Here is a 20,473-nt window from a genome sequence, read left to right as displayed (position 1 = left end):
ATTTTAGAAGAAGTTTCTTTACTTTAATAAAATGTAACGTCGATCCACTGTACATGTGTATATTAACTTTGCAGTTGATATGGGAAAAGTTGTTTTGTATTTAACATATGTAGAAGGAGGATGGATAATTGTGATGTTTTGCATTTGTTTTTGTTTTGTTTTTTCCAAACTGAAATCTAACGGGAAATAAAATGTGGCAATGAATGTGTAATTGTTACACTTTTAGTTGTTACATTTTTTTCTACTATAGAAAATGCAAAATGTTGCGAAGTATTGGTGACATGAAAATATGTTTTAAAATATTGCAACTGTCGCGCATGCGAGTTTGGACTCGGCCCCCGGTCGCTCCGCCATCTTTGTCGGCAGCCCATTGTTCACTCCGAAGCTAACTACGGTGTCAAAACCCTCTACATCTCCTATTAAAGTATCCTGACTGTGTCACCGACAGCTGACTGTGACCGTCGTGGATTTGCTCACAAGGTCGCGACTTGTTTTCGGCCACTAAGTGAGACAGAATGGACGACGAGCAGCCGAAAACCCTGTAAGTGTTTGACTGCGTTGCTCTTAGCTAGCCGCTTGTGTTCGTCACACAACATTGAGCGGTACATGTAAATAGAAACGTCTCATAATACCGGGTTTTGAACGAGAATTGGTTTTACAAACGGGAACTGTCTAGCTATTATCTCAATGGCAGTAGCATATTTTACGAGAGGTTTACAATTGGTGTAGTCGAAACGTTTAATGCTAGCCACATAACTAAGCTAGCTACTTCCAGAAAAATCCTAAAAATACCAATTGGATCAAGCTTCTTCCTTCGAGTACGATAGAAGCGCGTTTTTCTTTTGCGCTTTTGGAGAAAAAAATAAAATTGCAACGGAAACCATTAGTTAAATCCTGTTGTAAGTGAAGGTGCGTTAAGCTGTACTATTTTGTGTCATTCAGTCCCGAACAAACGGTACATTGATGTTGTTGGTCATTGTGCAGGCCAGCAGTTTTATAACATCATCCCTAATGCCTGTGCTACTTTAGTATTCACTAGTCAACACAATAAACCACCTAGACATGCAATCTTAAATGCAGTTTGTCTTTTTCTGAATTGTTTGGTGATGATATATATATATATATATATATATATATATATATATATGTGTGTGTACTCATTTTTTTAATTGGAAAAATAAGCATTTTTTTTGCCTCTTGGTAGCTAAGAATTGTAGTTTTATTTGGAATTTATTCTTTAAAATCACATTTCTTTACTTTTAGCATCAACTAAGTCTTATGACTACATCACCGAAAGCATTTTCGTATTTTACAATTTTCCTGCATTTTATATGAATATATGTACTTAACACCATATCTTAAAAATGAATTGGTTTAATATTTATCAAGGATTTTCAGATGCCCTTACCTATTGGGTGTTAAGATCTTGCTGCCAGCAGATTGAAATTTTGAATTCCTACATAATGCAATGGGAATAAGTGGGTCAAGACTTTCTATCCTATGTTTCTTAGTGAACACAGATTCTTGAGGCGTGTTAGCAGGGGAGGATTTATACCACTATAGTGTAATTTATAAACTGACCAAAACATCATTTTTAACATTTTACCCCACTCCTCTTGTAAATCCTCGCCTCAACTTTTTCCGAAAATCTTCCAAGTCCGGCGCGTTCCAAGTCGGACGGAGATTAAAATCTCAACACAATCAAACCAGAGCGTGGCTGTAACATGTTCAGCCTTCCTGGTAATCGCTAAGAGCAGCTCACCGCCAACGCCGGTTTAATAAAACATCTTGAAGGAGGGATGTAGCCTTAAAAGTTTGCAATAAAAAGGAAAAAAAGCGAAAAGATGCTAAATGGCTGAAAAAGCTCATTTTCAAAATAAAGTTTCTTTTAAACAGCTTTTTGTGTCTTATGTCTTTCCAATCCTTCTCCATCTACATTTAGCTCCAGACGAAACACGCGTGTGCGCTTCCTGCTACCTCACTTACAACGGCTCTGTTTGCCATCACCGTGAACAGTCACTCATGTTCTCTTGGTGCTGTTTGTGTTTGCGTGTGCAGGTATGTGGGGAACCTGTCCAGGGACGTGACAGAGGCCCTCATCTTGGAATTGTTCAGCCAGATTGGGCCTTGTAAAAGCTGCAAAATGATAGTAGATGTGAGTTCACTGTGTTGCATTTCGTCTCGCTGGTGGCGTTATTTACTTCGACTGACCCGATCTGCTGTTTGTGATGCTACGCTTTTTTTTTTTTCCAGCGGAGCGCTAATTATGTGGCCTCCCATTTTTATTGTCTGATTCAGAGCACATTTGTTGAGTCTGTGTCTTTTGTCCACTCCAGACAGCAGGTCACGATCCATACTGCTTTGTGGAGTTCTATGAGCATAGACACGCCACTGCTACAATCGCAGCCATGAATGGTCGGAAAATACTGGGTAAGGTAAGCTATCAAATCTCCTTAGCGAGCCGCCGAGGGCAAGGCCGGGTGGGCAAGGTTATAAACAAACAACTCGTTAAAATACGGCTTACTTCCTGTTTTCCTGCTCTGCTTCATGTTATTGATTTTCTTAAATTTTATTTTAAAATTTTATTCCCTTGTGTACAAAATGTCTCAGTTGGGAGTGCTACTTTAATAATTTCTTCTAATGTTTCAAAAATCTTGAAAGCATTGCTTAGAGAATTTTAGTCATGTTTTGAGTTCTGTGTTGAGAACTTTCCCGTTTTTGTTGTTTTTTCATATAAAATATGCACATCAGTGATTTTCTTTTTTTTTTTTTACTTCCATCAGCTAGTCTTCTGATATTTGTGATTTTATGTTGCAGATAAAGTGCAGACTGTAATGTCTTAATGTGTATCATGTAGAATTCATTGGAGCTAACTTATTGCAGGACAGTATTCAGACTGTGTGCAGACAAAGAAGTCAAGAAAAAAAAAAAGTCAGAAATAGGAAAGCCTACATTTGCATCGCATGTTGATGCGAAAGTATTTTTCTTTTTTTAGTTTCTCGGCAGTTTTCTTTCTGATTTTGATCCTTTTCCCATCCTAACATTGATATATTGATTGATGTATTTTGCTTTCTGGGCTTAATCTTCTTCCAAATGAATTCTTGCTGCTTGCATCTTTAAGTATCACCAGAAATGTTACTTTTAACCTCTCACAATCAAATTAAGAATGAACTACTCTTTTGTTCCTCAACTTCATCCTCTCACCTTTTATAACCCAACACCTCACCTCTGTAACTCTGTAATAAAACTTAATAATGTCCATTCTGCTCATGTCAACACCCACCTATCTTCTGTTTAGGAGTTTCAAGTTAAATAGTTGGAAGACTTTGTCACATGAATACTTGCTTTACGTTACCAAGCTTGACAGAGCTGAAAGCTATCGTCAGGGTTTCTGTTGGCTAAAAATTTAGCCAGTGGATCAAAATGTTGACATGAAAAAAACTCATAGCTTGTAATTATTTCATGCTCTTGGTTAATTGTAAATATAAATACCATAAAGAATTTGTTGTTGTTTTTTACTGTAGCACCAGTTCGCCTTCTGAAACGTTGATGAGCTCCATTCAACAAGCTTCACTAATTGTCTTATCAACATAGTGAGCCTGAATGCCTGGTTTATGATTGGTTGATATTCATTTCAGTTATTTAGTTATTTGTGATGTAGATGTTTCAAATTTTAGTTTTTTTTTTTTTTTTTTTTACCTACCAGTGCTAATTTTACCCAATTCAATTTTCTCTTTAACAACTATAATGTACAAGGTACAATAACAGCATTCAGAATATTTTCCATCCTTCCTTAAGCAGAGTTAAGGTTGTTTGTAAAATGATTTACAAATTTCAGTTCAGTTTATTTATATATAACTAATACACAACATGTCACCTCAGGGAACTTTACAAAAAAAAACCTTCAATCTAATACACTCCAATTGATCCAGCTACCAAACGATGCATCAAGTTCAACTTATTATTATTCATATTAGTTTTAAAAAGTTCAATCCCCAGTTAAATCCAGCATTTGCTCTTCCTGGACTTGGTGTAGCGACGCCAGACGATCTTTGTCGTTGACTACAGTAATCTCTCCTGCAAAGCAAGCGTGTAGCGACTGTGGAGAGGAAAGACTCCCATTTAACAGGAGGAAACCTCCAACAGAACCGGCTTGATGCGAACATCTATTGTTGGCAGGTTACCACAGCCAAAACAGAATGCCAGACCAGATTTAACATCTATGGAGAGAGAAAAAACTGAGAAAACTTAAAGTTTACAGTTCAAATAAAAGCAAGTAATCAAAATAGGAGAATAGTAGAAGAAGAAGTGAGGTAAAGTGGTCATAATGTCCCTCTGCAGCACAACTACAGAGATTAAATTTTAAAAATCTTGAACAATCTTAAGCATTTTAGATCTTTCTCTGAACTCCTTAAATTTCCAAAACATCCCCGAATCCATTTTTTACATGTTACAGCAAAGGTGGATCTTTACTCTTAACGTTTGTACCTTCTTTAATGGTTAAAGTCTTGCTCTCTCATTCACAACTGCAGACTCTATGTAACAGAAACCACCATTTTCTTTAAAATAGCATCTCACATTTTTTTTCTTCTTCACTCAGTCATAGCGTTGGCACAAAGAGTGTTTGCAGTAGCTTGGTAGCGCTTAGCTTGCTATGTTCACTGATTGAGCTTTTAGTCGTCCAATCACTGATCGGGGCTAATCAAACTGAAGATCGCCCGGTAACCAGCTGATTTCTCTGCATTTGTACTATTAAGGTTACGTTAACACGTGTTGTGCTTTTGTACAACGGAACATATTAATGAATATAATATGAATACAGTCCTCTTTGTCTCTTCATTCTCCATTCTGTCTGTGTTTCTGGATTAACTGAATTAAATGTGGCCCTGGTGTGTTCTTATGCGACATGTAACTTTCTTTGACCTGATTTTAATTGATGCTCTTCTGTGCCTCCCCCCTCCCCCCTTACATCTTTAATGCTGTGTGTTCTTTGCAACCTTATTCCACGTAGAATCCACATAAGCGCAATTCTTAAGGAAAATACTTTGAGTTGAAAATATTTTATCCTCAACAGGTATTGAAGGACCATTTGAGGAGTATAACAAGTTCGTAAAAATCACTTGTTTGTAAGTCCCTTGTTATTTGGACCTTACTTCCTACAGTTTTACTCCAAATTACTAGCCTGAACAAGTCTTTAATATCCCTTTATGTACTCCACTGTATAGCAATGTCTTAATTGATGCAGGCTATGTGTAAAATTAGACAACCATGGATAATTGGTTTGTGTTGGTGGTTTTATAAGCATTTCTGTGGCTTTTCTGAGGCCGACCTTATCAACAGTTCTCAATCACAAAATAAAACCAAAAGTAAAGCTGGTTGTGTGACTCCCCCCACCCCCTAATCAGAGAACAGCAACCCTCTTTTCTTCTTGGAGCGCGCCTCTCGTCTCACGTTTTCGTCTTCCCCCGCTCTTTGCATCTTGTGTCTCTTGCAGGAGGTGAAGGTCAACTGGGCCACGACCCCAACGAGCCAGAAGAAAGACACAAGCAGTAAGTAACTCATGTGACGACGCTCGCAATTAATCATTTATACACATTATATACACATTATACATTTGTGTATCTGGGGGGAAAAAAAACATAGATTTACACACACACACACACACACCTAGAATTTCAGTTTTTATGCAAAAGGTGACAAAACTCCATAAGGTTCAATGGCTATGCTTCTTTTTACAAAACACTATACATGGTGCTGTTTAAAGTTGAATTTTTCTATCAAGAGATTTGTGTAGTTCATATGTGAGATGTTAACTTAAATATTTTTATATTCTAGGCCGTATTCCAATAAGTATTTTTTACAATGTTCAGTTTTATTTTCTAAAAATCTGTGCTTTTCTTATGTTTCCAGGCCACTTCCATGTTTTTGTTGGAGACCTTAGTCCAGAAATCACCACAGATGACATAAAAGCAGCTTTTGCTCCTTTTGGAAAAATATCGTAAGTTTCTCCTCAGCACTGCACGTCCGACGCTCTTCCCCTCAAAATATTTCTGCTGCACACGCTCACAAAGTGCTCAGTAATTTTGATCGAATCAAAAGGAACAGAGAAACTATCAGAAACAATAGAAGAGCCACAAGTTTTGAAAGAAGGCTGTTTTTCTTTCAGAGATGTTAAACTGAAGATTGGTACTGATCTGAGAATGGGATCGATGGGGAAAATATCTTGAGTCCAGTTTGTGACCCCAATTAAAATGAAAGCAAAATTGTAAATTGTGTTTACTGCCTCAAGTTTCAGTCAGCACTTACTGTATTTTTGAATTTGAATTTCAGCTCCATCTTAATTTGATTAAATAACATGCTCATCTGCTCCATTTTCAATCTATCAGCACTTCCTAACGCCTCTGAACATCTTCTAATGTAAAACGCACATTATTATTATTATTATTGAACTGTTTCATCAAGCTGTGTGTGAATGTGTTTACATGCAGGGACTGTCGCGTTGTGAAAGACATGGCCACAGGTAAATCTAAAGGCTATGGTTTTGTCTCCTTCTTCAACAAATGGGTGAGTGTGTCTTCACTGATCTGTCTGCTGGCTCTGAGTTCCAACTGTAATGTGCGATCAGTGTTTCTTTTTTTAAACTCTCTTTGCGTGTTTAGGATGCAGAGAACGCCATCCAGCAAATGGGGGGCCAGTGGCTAGGAGGACGGCAGATAAGGACCAACTGGGCCACGAGGAAGCCGGCTCCTAAAACGACAAATGAAAGTAAGTTTGCGGCGATTCAAATAAGATTTAAATAAGACGCCGCTGCATTTTCGTTGGTCTTTATTTTCTAGCTTAGTATTTGTATTTCGTAAAACAAATACTTAGTGTTTCGTATTTGTCATGTTTTCCTCCATTTTTTAAATTTATGTTTTAGCAGCCAGCACCAAACAGCTCTCTTTCGATGAGGTCTTAAATCAGTCCAGCCTCAGTAACTGCACAGTCTACTGTGGAGGAGTCACACAAGGTCTCACAGGTGAGCAGCTGTTTAATGACACCATGGTGAAGTCTTGGAAGCACAATTTAAAAACTTTATTTTATTTAATTTTATTTCACAGAGCAAATAATGAGACAGACCTTCTCACCTTTTGGCCAAATAATGGAGATCCGTGTTTTCCCAGAAAAAGGCTACTCCTTTGTGAGGTAAACTGATTTTTAAATAGAGAAGAACCGATCCGATATTAATATCTGTATCAGTCCCGATATTTAAGAAAAATCAGATCACGTGTCCAAAACAATATGCTTGATAGCTAAGGGCAGATCTATGTAGTCGAATTCTTTGCTTTGTGCTCTGAGCGACTTAATTCTTTATTTATTTTACATTATATGCAGGATTCCTAATTCCTGTTTCTGAACAATTTGAAAGAAGGTTTGATCCACTTTGTTTTTACCTGTTTGACCAAGCAGTCAACTTATTGTTTTTGTCGGTTTCTTTCTTTATTTTACACTGACTGTTATAACCCGAATTTCACCGACTGAACAAATGAAAGCTGTTTTTACGAAGCTTGTGTAGCTAATAGTGTATTTAAGTGTGCTATACTGGTGCAGAGTTATCAAATCAAGTTTTAATTCAGTACATTTATGTCTGTTTTTCTGTATCGGATCTGTATCAGGCGATACAAAACCTCAGATATCGGTATCGGAAGTGAAAAAAGTGGATCGGTGTATCCCTAATTTTAGATGCACCTGTCTTAGGCAGAGGATGATCACCTTGTCAGATGAACTTTACAGGATAACTTCATATCAGGTAGTACATCATGTCTCAGTTCTTTTCTCTGCACAGGTTTAACTCCCACGAGGCCGCAGCTCATGCCATAGTTTCTGTAAACGGTACCTCCATAGAGGGCAACATTGTAAAGTGCTACTGGGGGAAAGAAACAGCAGACATTGTACAGGGCCCCATACAGCAGGTACAGATGGCACAGGTAGGACCAGTCTTTATTTTCTCTTTAAAAAAAAAAGACAACACAACTTCTGTTAGTTTTGATTTTATTTTTCTCCTCAAACAATCTATCTGTATTTCAGCAGAACACACTGAGCTTTGCAGCCCAGCCCTACAACCAGTGGGGCCAGTGGTACAGCAACACGCAACAGATCAGTCAGTACGTGCCCAACGGATGGCAGGTGCCAAGCTACGGCGTCTACGGACAGGCCTGGGATCAGCAGGGCTACAAGTGAGTGGAAGCATTTTGACGATCAAAATAACCCGCTCAGAAGAAGCTACACTGACTGCCTTTAAAAAGCAGCTGAAAACACATTGCTCCTGTTTTATGCCACATGTATTCTGTTTGATCTTGTGTGGTTTTATGTCTTGTATTTGGCAAAGCACTTTGTGGTTTTCCACCTGCAAAAAGTGCTATCTAAATATAGTTTACTTACTTAGTTACTTAATTTGTTTAACCATGAAATTCACTGCAAAAGTCTATTAGTTTAGACTCCTTAAAGTGACAGTGGTTATGTAAAAAATTTAAAAAAACAGAAGCCACCTACGTCTTGTTCTGCTGTGGCTTTTTGAAGACGTAGCACCTTGTGATACTCCAGTACTGTAATGAAGAATGTCTGGGCGTACTCCAAGTTCGGGCGCTGCTAATTTTACCAAGGAGAGATTCCAGCTAACTTGGCTCGACCTCTTAGCCTCACAGCTTACAGAGAGAGAGGGCAACTATTAAGGCTTTTAACTTATTAGTTGCCCTCTAAAAGTTACCAATAAAAACTTTGGATTTTACAGTTTTTGTTGTTGTTTTTGGTGTGCTTTTCTGTCAAAGAAAAGGATAGACGTTTCCTCCAAAATAAAAGCATCAGATTGGCTTTCTTGTCCATAATTAACACTTAATGTGTGTTTGATCCCTAGTTTTTATGCCTCTAAAGTGCCAGAGTGTTTTCAGTCTGTTGTGCTGCAACACTGCGTTGCTCTGCGGAAGGAAACCCACATTTCTGTGACTTTTGGTTTATTTCTAGTAAAAACGTTCAACCCCCGTTTATAATTTTTGTGTCCTGTTTTAGTCATTTACATGCTGGAGCTGGATGGACGGGCTTGGGCGCCGTGAGCAACGGGGGCATGGTGGAGCCTGGGCAGGGAGTCAACGGGACAATGCTAACCAACCAGGCAGGCATGAGCACCACTGGATACCCCACCCACTGATCACAGACCCTCCCACCTCCTCTCTTAGCGGCCAAGGACACCAGGATTACACTCTGCTGGGGGAAGGAAGGAGCGCACCAGACATTCTCTGACTGTCGCACCACAAAAATTACTCCTAGTGAAGCTGGTCTGCCATTTTCTTTTTTTTTCTTCTTTTTTTTTAAACCAGCCCAAAGCCTCACCCTCTGCCCAAATCATTAGGTTGAAACATGACTATATACACATTAAACACTGATAAAGCCACCGCTAATGCACATTGCATTCCTGGACCCCCCTCTGCCCCTCCGGTTTTTATTGTTTGGTGTGTTCATGGCCAAATGCAAACTTAACATTTATCTGTTTATTATATTTCTAGCAGAGAGAGTTTAGTTGAAAGAAAACAAGTGTTACATGAATTAAAGCAAACCTTTCTATGTCCTCAGCCCCTGAAAGCCAAAAATCAAGGGCAGAATTTTATATCACTATTTAACAATCATTCATAGAGGGGAAGGCAGCGCGGCGCTCGGTAACCTACAGTATCAGCCGCTCCACATACCGACAAAGAGCTGTTCCTTTTTCTCTCCGTTAAAGCGCCGCCGACCTAAACCCACTGTCCGCTCGTTGCCGTAGTGACGCAGCAGTCCCGAGTGAGTTCTCAGGGTGTGCTCTAGTTTATCCTAATGAACCGTGGAGGTCAGCAGGTTGGGAAGGAAACTGGTCACAACAAAAAGTTGCAAAACAAACGCCAGAGCTTCTTCATGCCATGTCCTGGACCGGAGCTGGACCGGACCTAAACAGACGGAACAGAGAGAGGAACTCATCTGTGGATAAAGAAGTGTGTGTGTGTGTGTGTGTGTGTGTGTGCATGAACTGATGCTTTTACTCACCAAGACTACATCGCTGTCATCTACCCCCCAACCCCCCGAAAACCCAGAAGGGTCTATGCCATTGTATCTTTTTTTTTTATTATTATTGTGACGGAGGAGTGGTTTGCTACAAAACTGCTTGAGAAAGATTTTTTATTTTATTTTTTATTTCCGGGCAACGTTAAATGCTGACATTGTATAAAGAGCTTTCGCCTTTTGTGTTTCGTTTCAGGACTGAGGAAACGTTGAGGCGACGCCATCAAATCATGTACACGCGAGATCCTTCTTACGTTTGGACATCATTAAGCGGCTGTCGAGCCGATTTATTATTATTTTTTTAATTCGTATATATCTCTAAGCAATTGCAGGGATTACTGCCACTCTTATCTTGCGTACAGGCAGACAAAGATTGCACAAAACTTGGTTATCCTTCCACAAAATTTGAAGTACTCTAAATTTTCTTTCTTTCTTTTTTTTTTTTTTTGCATTCCACTTTTTCTGCGGTTTTTATTTGGAAGCCTGTTACATGTAAATAGCCAAACAGTCTGTTTAATTGTACTAAAGCTGTATAAAGACATGTTCAATGAGAATGCGTGCTTGCTCCTGGTTGGGGGAAACCGATCCCGGCGCCCGTTTGAAGGTAGCACCTCTGTCCAGTGCTGGTAGGAGCAGAGCAACATTTCACTCGTCCAGCAGATTGGAGGACAAGTGGCATTGCTATGTAATGCGGAAGTCTTTAGATTAAACTTAAAGAAATAAAAAAAAACAAAAAACAACTTTATAATTTAAATTATTGTTTTACACCATTGTAGTGATTGTTTTTATAGATTCCGAAACCTACTTCTAGCGCTCAAGACTTTCGCAGCTTGTCTACAGTTGTGTCCGTAGAGTTGGAAAATCCATTTTTGTTGCCTTATCAAGTTAAGTTACTTTTAATTTGACCAAAAAAAATTGATAAAAGTAAGAGAGTAGGCAGTGCCTATGAATGTTTTCAGCCTACGTTTTTGAGAAGACGAGTTCTGTTCATACATCAGTGACATGGTTTGTGTTTTTGCTTTGTCCCATTAAAAAAAACAAGCTGGTGTTTATAACAGCTCACATTTACACCGTTTACTTCTCATCTTTGGAAACAACTTGATGAACTCGAGCGGTTGTTTGTAGTTTGTCGCTAGTTTCCCTGAAAACGATGCTTGAAAAATGTTTTTTAACTGTACAATTGAGGGTTGAATCGTCAGATGTACTGTTTTATTTTTATTTTTTTTAGGCTTATAGCGGTTTAAGTGGCCACTGAAAAGTTTTCCAGACTTAAATGGAAACTTCATCATATAGTGACAGCTGTTGCAGATCTTCTTGGTGCCCTGAGCTGTTTTGGTGAACTCTCCTCATCTCATAAAAAAACGAGATTTTTGTTTGATTGTTTAAAGGGTTTTTTGGAGTGAAGAAGCAGAAACTGTTCAGAGGTAGGCTTTGGTCTCTGGAATTTTAGTCAAAGTGCTTTAAGATGATTATTCTGAATCAAAGGATGCTTTTTTCACACCATATGATTCATTCTGTTTAAAAACCTACGTCAGAAATAGTTTTAGCTCATTTTGTTTGACTGAGTCTTAAAGTCATATTTTCTCCCCAATTTTCTTTGTTCTGCTGTATCCAGTTCTGGCCCACTTTCAGCTGTCAACAGATTCTAAGATATTTCATTATACAGCAGAATAAATGGCCCACAGTGACTGTATGTGACTGCTAAACAAGCCCAGACCATCACACCCCCACCTCCATGCCTGACAGCCGATTTGAGATGTTTGTGACGATATGCCGTTTCACCAAACTTCTCTAGCCTCATGTGTACAAATCACAATGTTCAAGAAGTGTCTTGGTTCCATCACATGTGATTTTGCAAACTAAAGGCATTTAAGTCTGTTTTTCTCAGAGGGGAGGTTTTCTCCTGGTAAGTGAGGCCTATGGTGTCTGAGACGGTGCTCTTGGGTTTTGTAAGTTTCCTGACTAATTCACTATTTGGCCTTATGATTAATTTGCTGGGGTGTCTCAAATGTTTTCCAGCAGTCAATTTTTCATCCTTTAGATTTGTGGCATTAGGGGTTTAGAAATTTGACCGTACATAACAGTAACCACTGGTTATTTAAGGTCCTTGCTAAAAAATAAAAAATAAAAAATCTCCGTTTTTGTTAGCCAAGTGAAAAACATACTTTAAATGACTTGATTACCGTAGCTGGTGATCAGTTAATCAATAGCATTAGCTTGACGACCCCTAGCTGATTTTCCCCCCCCTCCCCAATTTGGCTTAATTTTGTTTAGTAAGTGACCATAGAATAAGCTTTTAAATGTTCTGTCCAAAAAAAAAAAAAAAATCTACAACCAGGTTAATACCGTATGTTAATTGTCAGAGGAGTGATTGCATGGGCAGAATAATTTACATTTTTAATACAGAAAATGTCTTACTAAATATTGGACCAGCTCATTTCAGAATACAATATTAGTCATTAGAGATACTAAATAAATAAAACTGTGTTATGTGATCAGGTAGGATAAAAGTTGAATGTTTACTACCATTTTCATACTGCAGGGTAGGTTTCAGCATTTTCTCTTCTTTCTTCGACTCATGAAGAAAGTTGGAAGCCGTCTATGGACGTGACTTTAAAAAACGTATAACAAAACAGAATATTAGTCAAAAGAAAAACGCACAAGGTCCGGGAGCTCGGCTATCCTGCTCGCGGTTGAAAATCAACTACAGATACCGTGATTCCTCGCTTCCGAAGCGCACGTCCTCTGTCTGTCCTCCACGTGATGTCCGCCAGCCAATGGGGAGGTCCGTTACAGGCGCAATGCGGGTATCTGGATGTAAGGAGGAATGGCGACGGTCGAGACGGTTTAGGAGGCCAGAGTGAAGCAGAATTTGACCAAACAGAGGCGGATTAGAGGTAGTTCGAGCATTTGTTTTAAAAATATTCATAGAGAAATAGGCTAGATGGACTGTATGGTTACAAAAGGCTCTGTGTAGCAATTATGCACATGCTTGTTACATTTGAAGCACTTGGAAACATTTGAACTGATGTGAGATCATTGAGGCAGTGCTATTTTATTACGTTTAGTATTAAAGATGGCATGCAGTGGTTGTATGGGTTTTTTACCCCCCCACTAACTCTCAGAGCCCCAGAAAAAACGCAGCTGGACAATGAATTATGTATCGCCATTGAATGATTTGTTGATGGTACTAAGTTTTTAAAAGGAACAGTTAAGATTAAAACTTTTCTCTGTCATGCTTGATGACATCACAAGAGGTACTCGAATGGAATCAACTTGAATTGGTGAATACTATGGCAGAGGAGATTTTTGCTACATTTTTATATAGATTCAAAAGCTCTTGAGATGCAAGAAGTTAAACTTTTTATGCTCCACCTTGACACCAAACTATGATAAAAGGTAAGTTTGGCAAAGAAGACTAGAATCGCTCTTCTTGGTTGCTTTATCTTCAGATGGAGCTTTCAAAATGGATGAAATCATGGACCGTTCGCAATGTCAGTTTTGTCCCAAAACGTTCTGCTAGAAAGCTGAGGATGAAGAGGGATTTCATTATTGTAGCATAAAATTAGGGCCAGAATTAAATCAAATATGTTTGAGCTTATTTTTTTATTTGTGCACCTAACTAATCGCTGATCAAATACAGCTTTGCAGCAAAATAATGTGGAACATTTTGTTTTTGAGGTGACAAACTAGCTAAGGTGGGTTTGATTTTAGAAAAATGTTTGGTTTAGGGGAGGTCCTCATCTGATATTGATATTGGAAATTGGTCCAATACCAACCAAAAAATTTGTATTGGATTATATCGACCTACATCTAAAATCTCTGATAGACGCACTCTGCTCCAGCATTTCTATTCAGCAGCTCTTATGTTCCACACGCAGACCCATTGCTTAACAATAAAGTGGGCAGTTGTTCTCATAGCAATTGTTGAGTATTGTTCCCTGGGTATTATCACTAGATCAAGCCTTTTGTAACATTCCACACTACCAAATAAGTAATAAATGTGCGCATGATACGTCCTGATATCCATATCGGTATTGGCCATGACTCAAAGCTGCAATATCAGTATCATATCGGAAGTGAAAAATTTGTATTGGGACACTTGTAGTTTGGCTTGTAGCTTTAAAGTGGAACCGGCTAATATAACATTATAGTCCTATTTAATTATTTTCTCAATATTTGAAGAGAGTTTTTTTTTCTCGCTTTTTCGAGGCTTGGTTACCGGAAGTCTTCATTCTAAACCCTTGAAATGGACAGTGAAGTTATCGTGACCCCCTCATCGGCCTCCCCTCAGACTCCCGCCACCCGGTCCAGCTTAGCTGCAAAGCAGCGAGAAAGCAGGAGGTCCACGGCCACAACTCCCGCCTTTCTCTCCAACCTGGGTAGGGCCACCCTGCGGGGCATCCGCAAGTGCCCTCAATGCGGGGTCTACAACGGCACCCGTGGGCTCAGCTGCAAGAACAAAGCCTGCGGCGTGACCCTCAGAGACGCCTCGGCGGGCTGTAAAAGCAGCAAGAAAGGCGCGGTGGAGGTGGTGAGGGTGATAACCGACAGCGAGGAGGAGAGTTTCGGGAAGGAGCAGGAAGCAGGAGGCGGAGGCGCCCAGGTGTTTTCGGTGTGCCACAGAGGAAGAGGAACCACGCAGTGGGGCTTCGTGGAGCTGGTTCCCACGGACACGGCCATAGCGACAGGGGATGGAGCCACCCTGCTCACGCGCATCAACCTGGGCCGCTGCTTCCTGCCCTCGTGCAGGCAGGGCGAGAGGTCAAGCAAGCGCGAGCCAAACTCGGCGACGACGGAGCCGTCCTCCGACAGCCTCTGCGTCCACATCAAGCAGGCCATAGACTGCCGGAGCCGCGCCACGCCGCTCACCTTCAAGAGCTCCGTCCTGGAGGCCTTACAGGCTTCCGTCCAGGCCAGGGAGGAGCTCTGGCGGCTGGCCACGGAGTCCCCGGGGCCTCTGGTGCAGCGGGTTTCTAAAGACACCCTGGTGGTGAAGTGCCACACGGACTCGCAGCATCCGCTGGGCCTGCTGCACCTGACCGTGGCCCAGGTGGAAACGCAGAAGAACAACAGGAGCGCGTTTCACTGCAGCTGCCAGCTCAGCGCGGGAAGGATGAAACATGGCGCGGACGGAGCTGGCTCTCTCCCGGCCGCCTCCCAGCCCTGCCTTCACTTCTACGCCTGCGTGTGCGCCTTCTCGAGCAACGAGAAGCTGGCCGCAGAGTTTGCGGCTTTCGTCAACCATTCTTCAGGTCAGGATAAGTATGGAGAGAAGAAAACTTTGTGGCTTGTTTTGAAAGTGTTTGCATATTTTATTTCCTTATTGTTACCTAAAATTCTACAGAATAAATAGGATTCTTCAGTAATTTATGTAAAATCGTACATTTCATCTTTTAATCGCCACATCTCAAACTTGCTCTGTTGCAGAGACCACATTTAGATGCTCAGAACAAATAAACAGGGTCTGCTGGATTTGTGGCATTGGAACCTTCTTAGCGTTTTCTACAGACCTGTGTGGGGTTCAAAACTGGACCTTTTTTTAGCCATAATATCATACAAATGACTCAAAATTCTCATTCTATACTTTTACAAACAGAATAAAATGATCAGAGATGTATAAATGTAAATCCATATTTAGTGTTGATCCGATAAGCATCATATCAATAATCTGAGTGTCACATGTTTCAAGTCAGAGCTGATTAATTGCGATTAATACTGTCACTATGACAACTTTTGCTGGACTATAAATTCCCCCAGAAATTATTGCGATAAACAATAACACGGTCGATTTGAGACGATTTTCAAGTAATATATTGATAATGGCATAATAATGCATATTTGCCTTTTCAAAAACTAATAAAGTTTGCTTTTGTACAGATCATCCCACATTGGCACTGGAAGACATTTTAAATATCCAGAATAAAACATGACAACCAAAACAAAAATAAAAATAACACACAACTCAAAACATACGTTTTGTCCCAGAAAGTATTGCGATACACGGTGATATTGTGTTCTTTGAGACCATTTTCAAGAAATACATTGATACTGGCATAATAATGCAAGTTTGCTCTCTCAAAGATCAATAAACTTTGATTTTGTAAGGAATATTTAACACTGGAACTGGAAGATATTTTAAATAACAAAAAAAAAAATCAATAAAAGGGAAATAAAAACCATAAATTAAATAGAATATGACGTCTTTAAGCAAAATTTCCCTTTAAGACATTTTATTCATCAGAGTGGAAAATATTGACCTCATTTTAATTTATTATTCAATGAACTGGTTATTGCGAAAGGCTTCGGTGCTGTTGTAATGTAAAGATTTCAAAAGAGCCAGAGATAAAATTCCAGCCGATTTTCAAAGTGTTTTGTGTTTCCTCCTCAGTCGTGCAGCAGAACGCTGCCGGTGATAAACCCGCGCCGCAGGCCCAACCCAACAGCTCCCCCCACAAAGTGAAGAAGCAGCGTCTGGACGAGCCTGCCTCCGGTAGCCGCTCCGCACGCTTCCTGATCTCGCACAAAACGCTTCGCTCTCCCTTATTAACGTCGGTCTGAACCTTCCCCACTGTGCTGCCTTCTCTTTCTGTATTCCTCCACCTGTTTTCTTTACCTCCATCACTGCGACGCTCCTCCCAGCGGCGGGGAAAGAAGGCGCCCCGGCCTCCGCTCTGAGGAAAGCCGGTCAGAGGAAAACTGCTGGTGGCCTGAAGGCTGCAGGTGCTGCCTGGCTCACCTCTGAGCCTTTCTTCTTTTCCCCTTTCTTTTGCTGCCTGTCTTCGTCTTACTCTTTGCCGTTCATCTCTTTAATTCTCTCCGCTCGTCCGGAGAGACTGTGTTGCACATGTGACGGTCGACCGGAAGCTGATGAAACGTTTCCAGTGAACTGTGTGGGGTTCTCCTCAGGCAGCGCTCAGGTTGTGGACGAGCTCACAGTGACGATGGGCTTCCAGCAGTGGCTAGCCAGCGTGACCGAGAGGATCCATCAGACGATGCATTACCAGTTTGACGGTAACCTTAGCATAAAAGTTCTTTCACATTTAGTGACCCAGCTGAACGTTGGAGCTAGTTATCGTATCGCTTATCATTTATCGTGATAAGAATTTTGAGTTATCATTGTCAAGATACGTTCCGGTAAAAAAAAAAAAAAACCACAAACAGTCCGTGTTGTAAATTTGACTATTTTCTCCACTGTTTTTCATTGGGATTCTCAATAAATATCAGTACGGTTGAGAATATGATTAAATCCAGTTACTGTAGTGATCAAAAAACAAATCAAACTTCTTTCTGTGACTGTTGTCCTAAAGAAGCACATTACAGTTTTTTTCAAGAGCAGAATTTATATTTGTTATATGTGGGCAGTGTTTTCTATGTCATAAAGTCAAAACCATACAGTTATCTAAAAATAAGCGATAAAAAGTTTATATTGTCACTTTAATTGTTATCACATTAGTACCAAAAGATATTGTGATCAAACTTTAAGCCCACACCCCTAGTTGGAGGACTGTGTATTGAATTTGGTCAAGTTTGACCTTTACAACCATGAACTTCAACCTATTCATTAGAGGTCGTGTGATTGGCCAACAGAAAGAAGAAGTATGATTGTGAAGTAGAATGAAGATTCTTCATGTTTTTTATACTTTTTACAATTAGTAGTCTGAACAGTGAACGGTCTATGTTATGTATTTTGGGATACATGTGCAGCCTTCACTGTGCTGCTTGTTCCCTAATGCTCTCTAACAGATAACACAACATCTGGATTCAGCTGGATTTACTAGTTAGCTGACTTCTGAAGTAAACCTGCACCAAATTTGATTTGAGATCATTTTTCAGCTCTGTTAAAAACATGTTGTTTTCCTTCTTTGTCATAATGTTGTCTCAGAACTGATCTGTCACATAAAATCTCACTGATCATTGAGGCATTGAAAATTAACAGTAAATAAACACGATCAACAATAATTCATGGCATCAATGTCAAAATTGTATGAAAATAACTGTTCACTTGTTTCTCCTTTACATCTACATTGCCGGTTTAGTCCTATGTAGTTCACGCTTTTATCCACTAGAGGGCAGTGCAAGCAAGCAGTCTACAGGCAATTTAAGCTGTTTTTCTTACGACAGAGAAATATTTTTTTCTGAAAGTTGGATTTTTACTGCCTAGAATTTACCTATAGCGCCAAAATGATCTATTTGGAGTAAACAAAGTGAAAGCTTACACGTTTTCAAAACTTTTGGTTTTAGCTTATCACTTTAAACGTTAATTTTGTTTCTCGCTGTCAGGGAAACCCCAGCCGTTGGTCTACCACATCCCCCAGGAGTTCTTCAACGCCCTCCAGCAGCGTCTGTCGCTGGGATCTAAGAAGAGAAGACTGCCCAACCTCACAACAGGTCAGTGTTTGAGCAAAAAATGCCAACAACACTCTTCAGATTTGAGAAAAGCTCAACTTGTGTGAACACATTTCTTCCGTTTCTGATATAAGCGTTTGTGAGGAACGACGGACTTCCTCTGGGCTCTTTCTCCAAGTACACCTGGCACTTCACCAATCTGCTGCACGTCAAACACATTTTCGACACTCCGGAGGTAAAAATCCCGAGGCTCAGGAAGGAGATAAGCTCTTTCTGGAACAGATAATATATTATGTTATCGCAAACATTTTGCCTCAAGCATTATAGGTTGAGTTTTTGCGGCTTGAAGAATAAAATCAGATTTCAAAGCCCCATCCTTGCGGCAAAGTGTTGGAGCTGGTTTTGACCAGGCTATAGACACATTGCAATGTGACATAAAAAGTGCAAGATCCCTTCCCCAGCTCCCTGGTTTTAGCTGTCAATATAATGCGCTAAATCCTAAATGCAAGATATAGAAAATAAAAAGGAACACAGTGCTTTGCTATTAATTGTCAACACTATGACAACTATACAACAAGGTCAGTAAAACGTTTTCATTTTTTTTAAAAAGCGAGGGAGAAGAAAGTAAATCAGTTACGCTAGCTTGACTATGACAACCACAACATGCAGATGTGCTGCAGAATTCGGTGCGTTTCAGTTCAGTTAGAAAACAACAGGCGACCCACACAGCAACTCTCTGACAAATCATCAGTAGAGCAGGTGTTTAACTGAGCTGATCAGGTGATCAACAATATTTTTGCTATTAATAATAATCGCAAAATAGAAATCAAGCCTGAAGACATAATATTGTAACCGACTGAATGTTCTGTTCTTTATGTGGGTTAATGTTTGTCCTTTTGGAGTTGAATCCTGATACCCCTGAACGTAAGCTGTTGGTCAGTTGCTCTGGCAACGGGTGTATCGTAGCCGACATAGGGAGCGAGAAAAAATAACAGGAGTGGTTTTGAGTTTTTCTTCAATGGTTTTTCTGCGTTATTTTCCCCCTTGTTGTGGCGCACAGGGGTAAATTAATAAGCCTTGCATCTCCAGATTTCATTTCGCTAACAGAGTTGTTCCACTGGACGGCATGTAAAGGGATCGTGTTTTTGCCCTCCAGCGTTGTGTGCATGGATGAAATTTCCGAACGTGAACAATAACGTGCAACCTGTCTGTTGGGTTTTGTGATCAAATACTTGGACCACCAGCTGCCACTGGAGGTCACTCAGAGTTTTGTAAGGAATCTGGACGGCTCCTACTCTCGCTTTCACCTCCCTGAGCTGCCGCCTGAGCCAGAATCATTACACGGATACAGGACGGAGCGTCCGCCGACCATACGACCAATGGAGCACCGCACTTTCCTCAAAGTCGGTACGTCAGTTTCCCTTTTTTAAAATGATTTTACATTTTATTGTAAAACCCCTGACAGAAAAAAGTTGTAGCTCTGCTATTTTTTTTTTTTTTTTATAAAAATTTTTTTTACTTTGCTTGTTTTGCTCCCCGACAGGGCCGAGTTCTGGGGACCAGGAGTCCAGCCCCTTCGTGATCGAGTGGATCCCCGACGTTCTGCCTCGCTGTCAGATGGGAGAGCTCAGGATCAGCTTTGAATTCGGCCACCAGCAGAGCGGCCAGTCGGAGTGCCAGGAGAAAGCGGGCGGGGCGGAGAAAAAAGCTCGCAGAAAGTCGGACGGCTCTCAGCCCAAAGTCCCGAAGAGTGTCGACGTTCTTCAGGTGGTTGTATAACGGCCGCCATCTTCCTTCCACTGTAACCGTAGCAATCGCATGCCGAGAACTGGAACGTGCGACCTCCACATAAATCCGTTTCCTAGTATTGATATATGCAAAGTATGGAGAATAAACTGCCAAGCAGGTTATGGTTCCTGGTTTTACTTCTTTATCCAGCGTTGAGAATTCCTTCTTTCACAAATGCAACATACATTTACTAACGAAAAAAAGTAAAGCTGAGTCGTTTCATTGTTTCATGGTTTGTATAGTAACAGCATAATTGCATAGGCTACTACTA

The 20,473-nt window shown here is 40.3% G+C and overlaps 2 protein-coding genes and 1 long non-coding RNA gene across 10 annotated transcripts in view; 2 read left to right on the top strand and 1 right to left on the bottom strand.

The window, feature by feature from the left end:
- The first annotated feature begins 336 nt into the window (after positions 1 to 336).
- Positions 337 to 10,819, top strand: LOC102217604 (nucleolysin TIA-1-like). 3 transcript variants are annotated; one of them, XM_023338630.1, is made up of 12 exons: positions 337 to 541; positions 2,059 to 2,155; positions 2,337 to 2,435; positions 5,495 to 5,549; positions 5,911 to 5,998; positions 6,489 to 6,564; positions 6,660 to 6,765; positions 6,923 to 7,018; positions 7,101 to 7,185; positions 7,826 to 7,967; positions 8,068 to 8,216; positions 9,046 to 10,819. In XM_023338630.1, exons 1-12 carry the CDS (start codon positions 516 to 518, stop codon positions 9,182 to 9,184), a joined length of 1,158 nt encoding a protein of 385 aa, XP_023194398.1. In that variant the 5' UTR covers positions 337 to 515; the 3' UTR covers positions 9,185 to 10,819. The 3 variants fall into 3 exon arrangements, with proteins under 3 accessions (XP_023194398.1, XP_005802493.1, XP_005802495.2); XM_005802436.3 differs by having other exon boundaries at positions 6,920 to 7,018; positions 8,071 to 8,216; XM_005802438.3 differs by having other exon boundaries at positions 6,920 to 7,018.
- LOC111609533 lies at positions 10,479 to 15,019 on the bottom strand. The gene is made up of 3 exons (XR_002753173.1): positions 14,938 to 15,019; positions 12,780 to 12,876; positions 10,479 to 12,676 (listed from the first exon to the last, which is right to left on the bottom strand). It is a non-coding gene; the product is annotated as an uncharacterized LOC111609533 (long non-coding RNA).
- c8h2orf42 (chromosome 8 C2orf42 homolog) overlaps positions 12,875 to 20,473 on the top strand; it is a 69,092-nt gene continuing 61,493 nt past the window's right edge. For 2 of the 6 annotated variants that reach the window (XR_002753171.1, XR_002753172.1), the window contains exons 1-5: positions 12,875 to 12,962; positions 14,278 to 15,320; positions 16,457 to 16,558; positions 16,708 to 17,079; positions 18,349 to 18,456. Coding sequence is in view for 4 of the 6 variants with exons in the window: in XM_023338626.1 (XP_023194394.1) it covers positions 14,315 to 15,320; positions 16,457 to 16,558; positions 16,708 to 17,079; positions 18,349 to 18,456; positions 18,549 to 18,649; positions 19,659 to 19,821; positions 19,958 to 20,193 (2,088 nt within the window). In the remaining 2 variants the exon portion in view is untranslated. Of the gene's footprint in view, positions 13,465 to 14,277; positions 15,321 to 16,456; positions 16,559 to 16,707; positions 17,080 to 18,348; positions 18,457 to 18,548; positions 18,650 to 19,658; positions 19,822 to 19,957; positions 20,325 to 20,473 lie in introns of those variants that run through there. The other 4 variants (XM_014470034.2, XM_023338628.1, XM_023338626.1 and 1 more) reach the window with 4 other exon arrangements.

Source organism: Xiphophorus maculatus, chromosome 8 (assembly GCF_002775205.1).
Source record: "Xiphophorus maculatus strain JP 163 A chromosome 8, X_maculatus-5.0-male, whole genome shotgun sequence".
Taxonomy (NCBI): Eukaryota; Metazoa; Chordata; class Actinopteri; order Cyprinodontiformes; family Poeciliidae; genus Xiphophorus; species Xiphophorus maculatus.
This window is presented reverse-complemented; position numbering and strand designations above follow the sequence as displayed.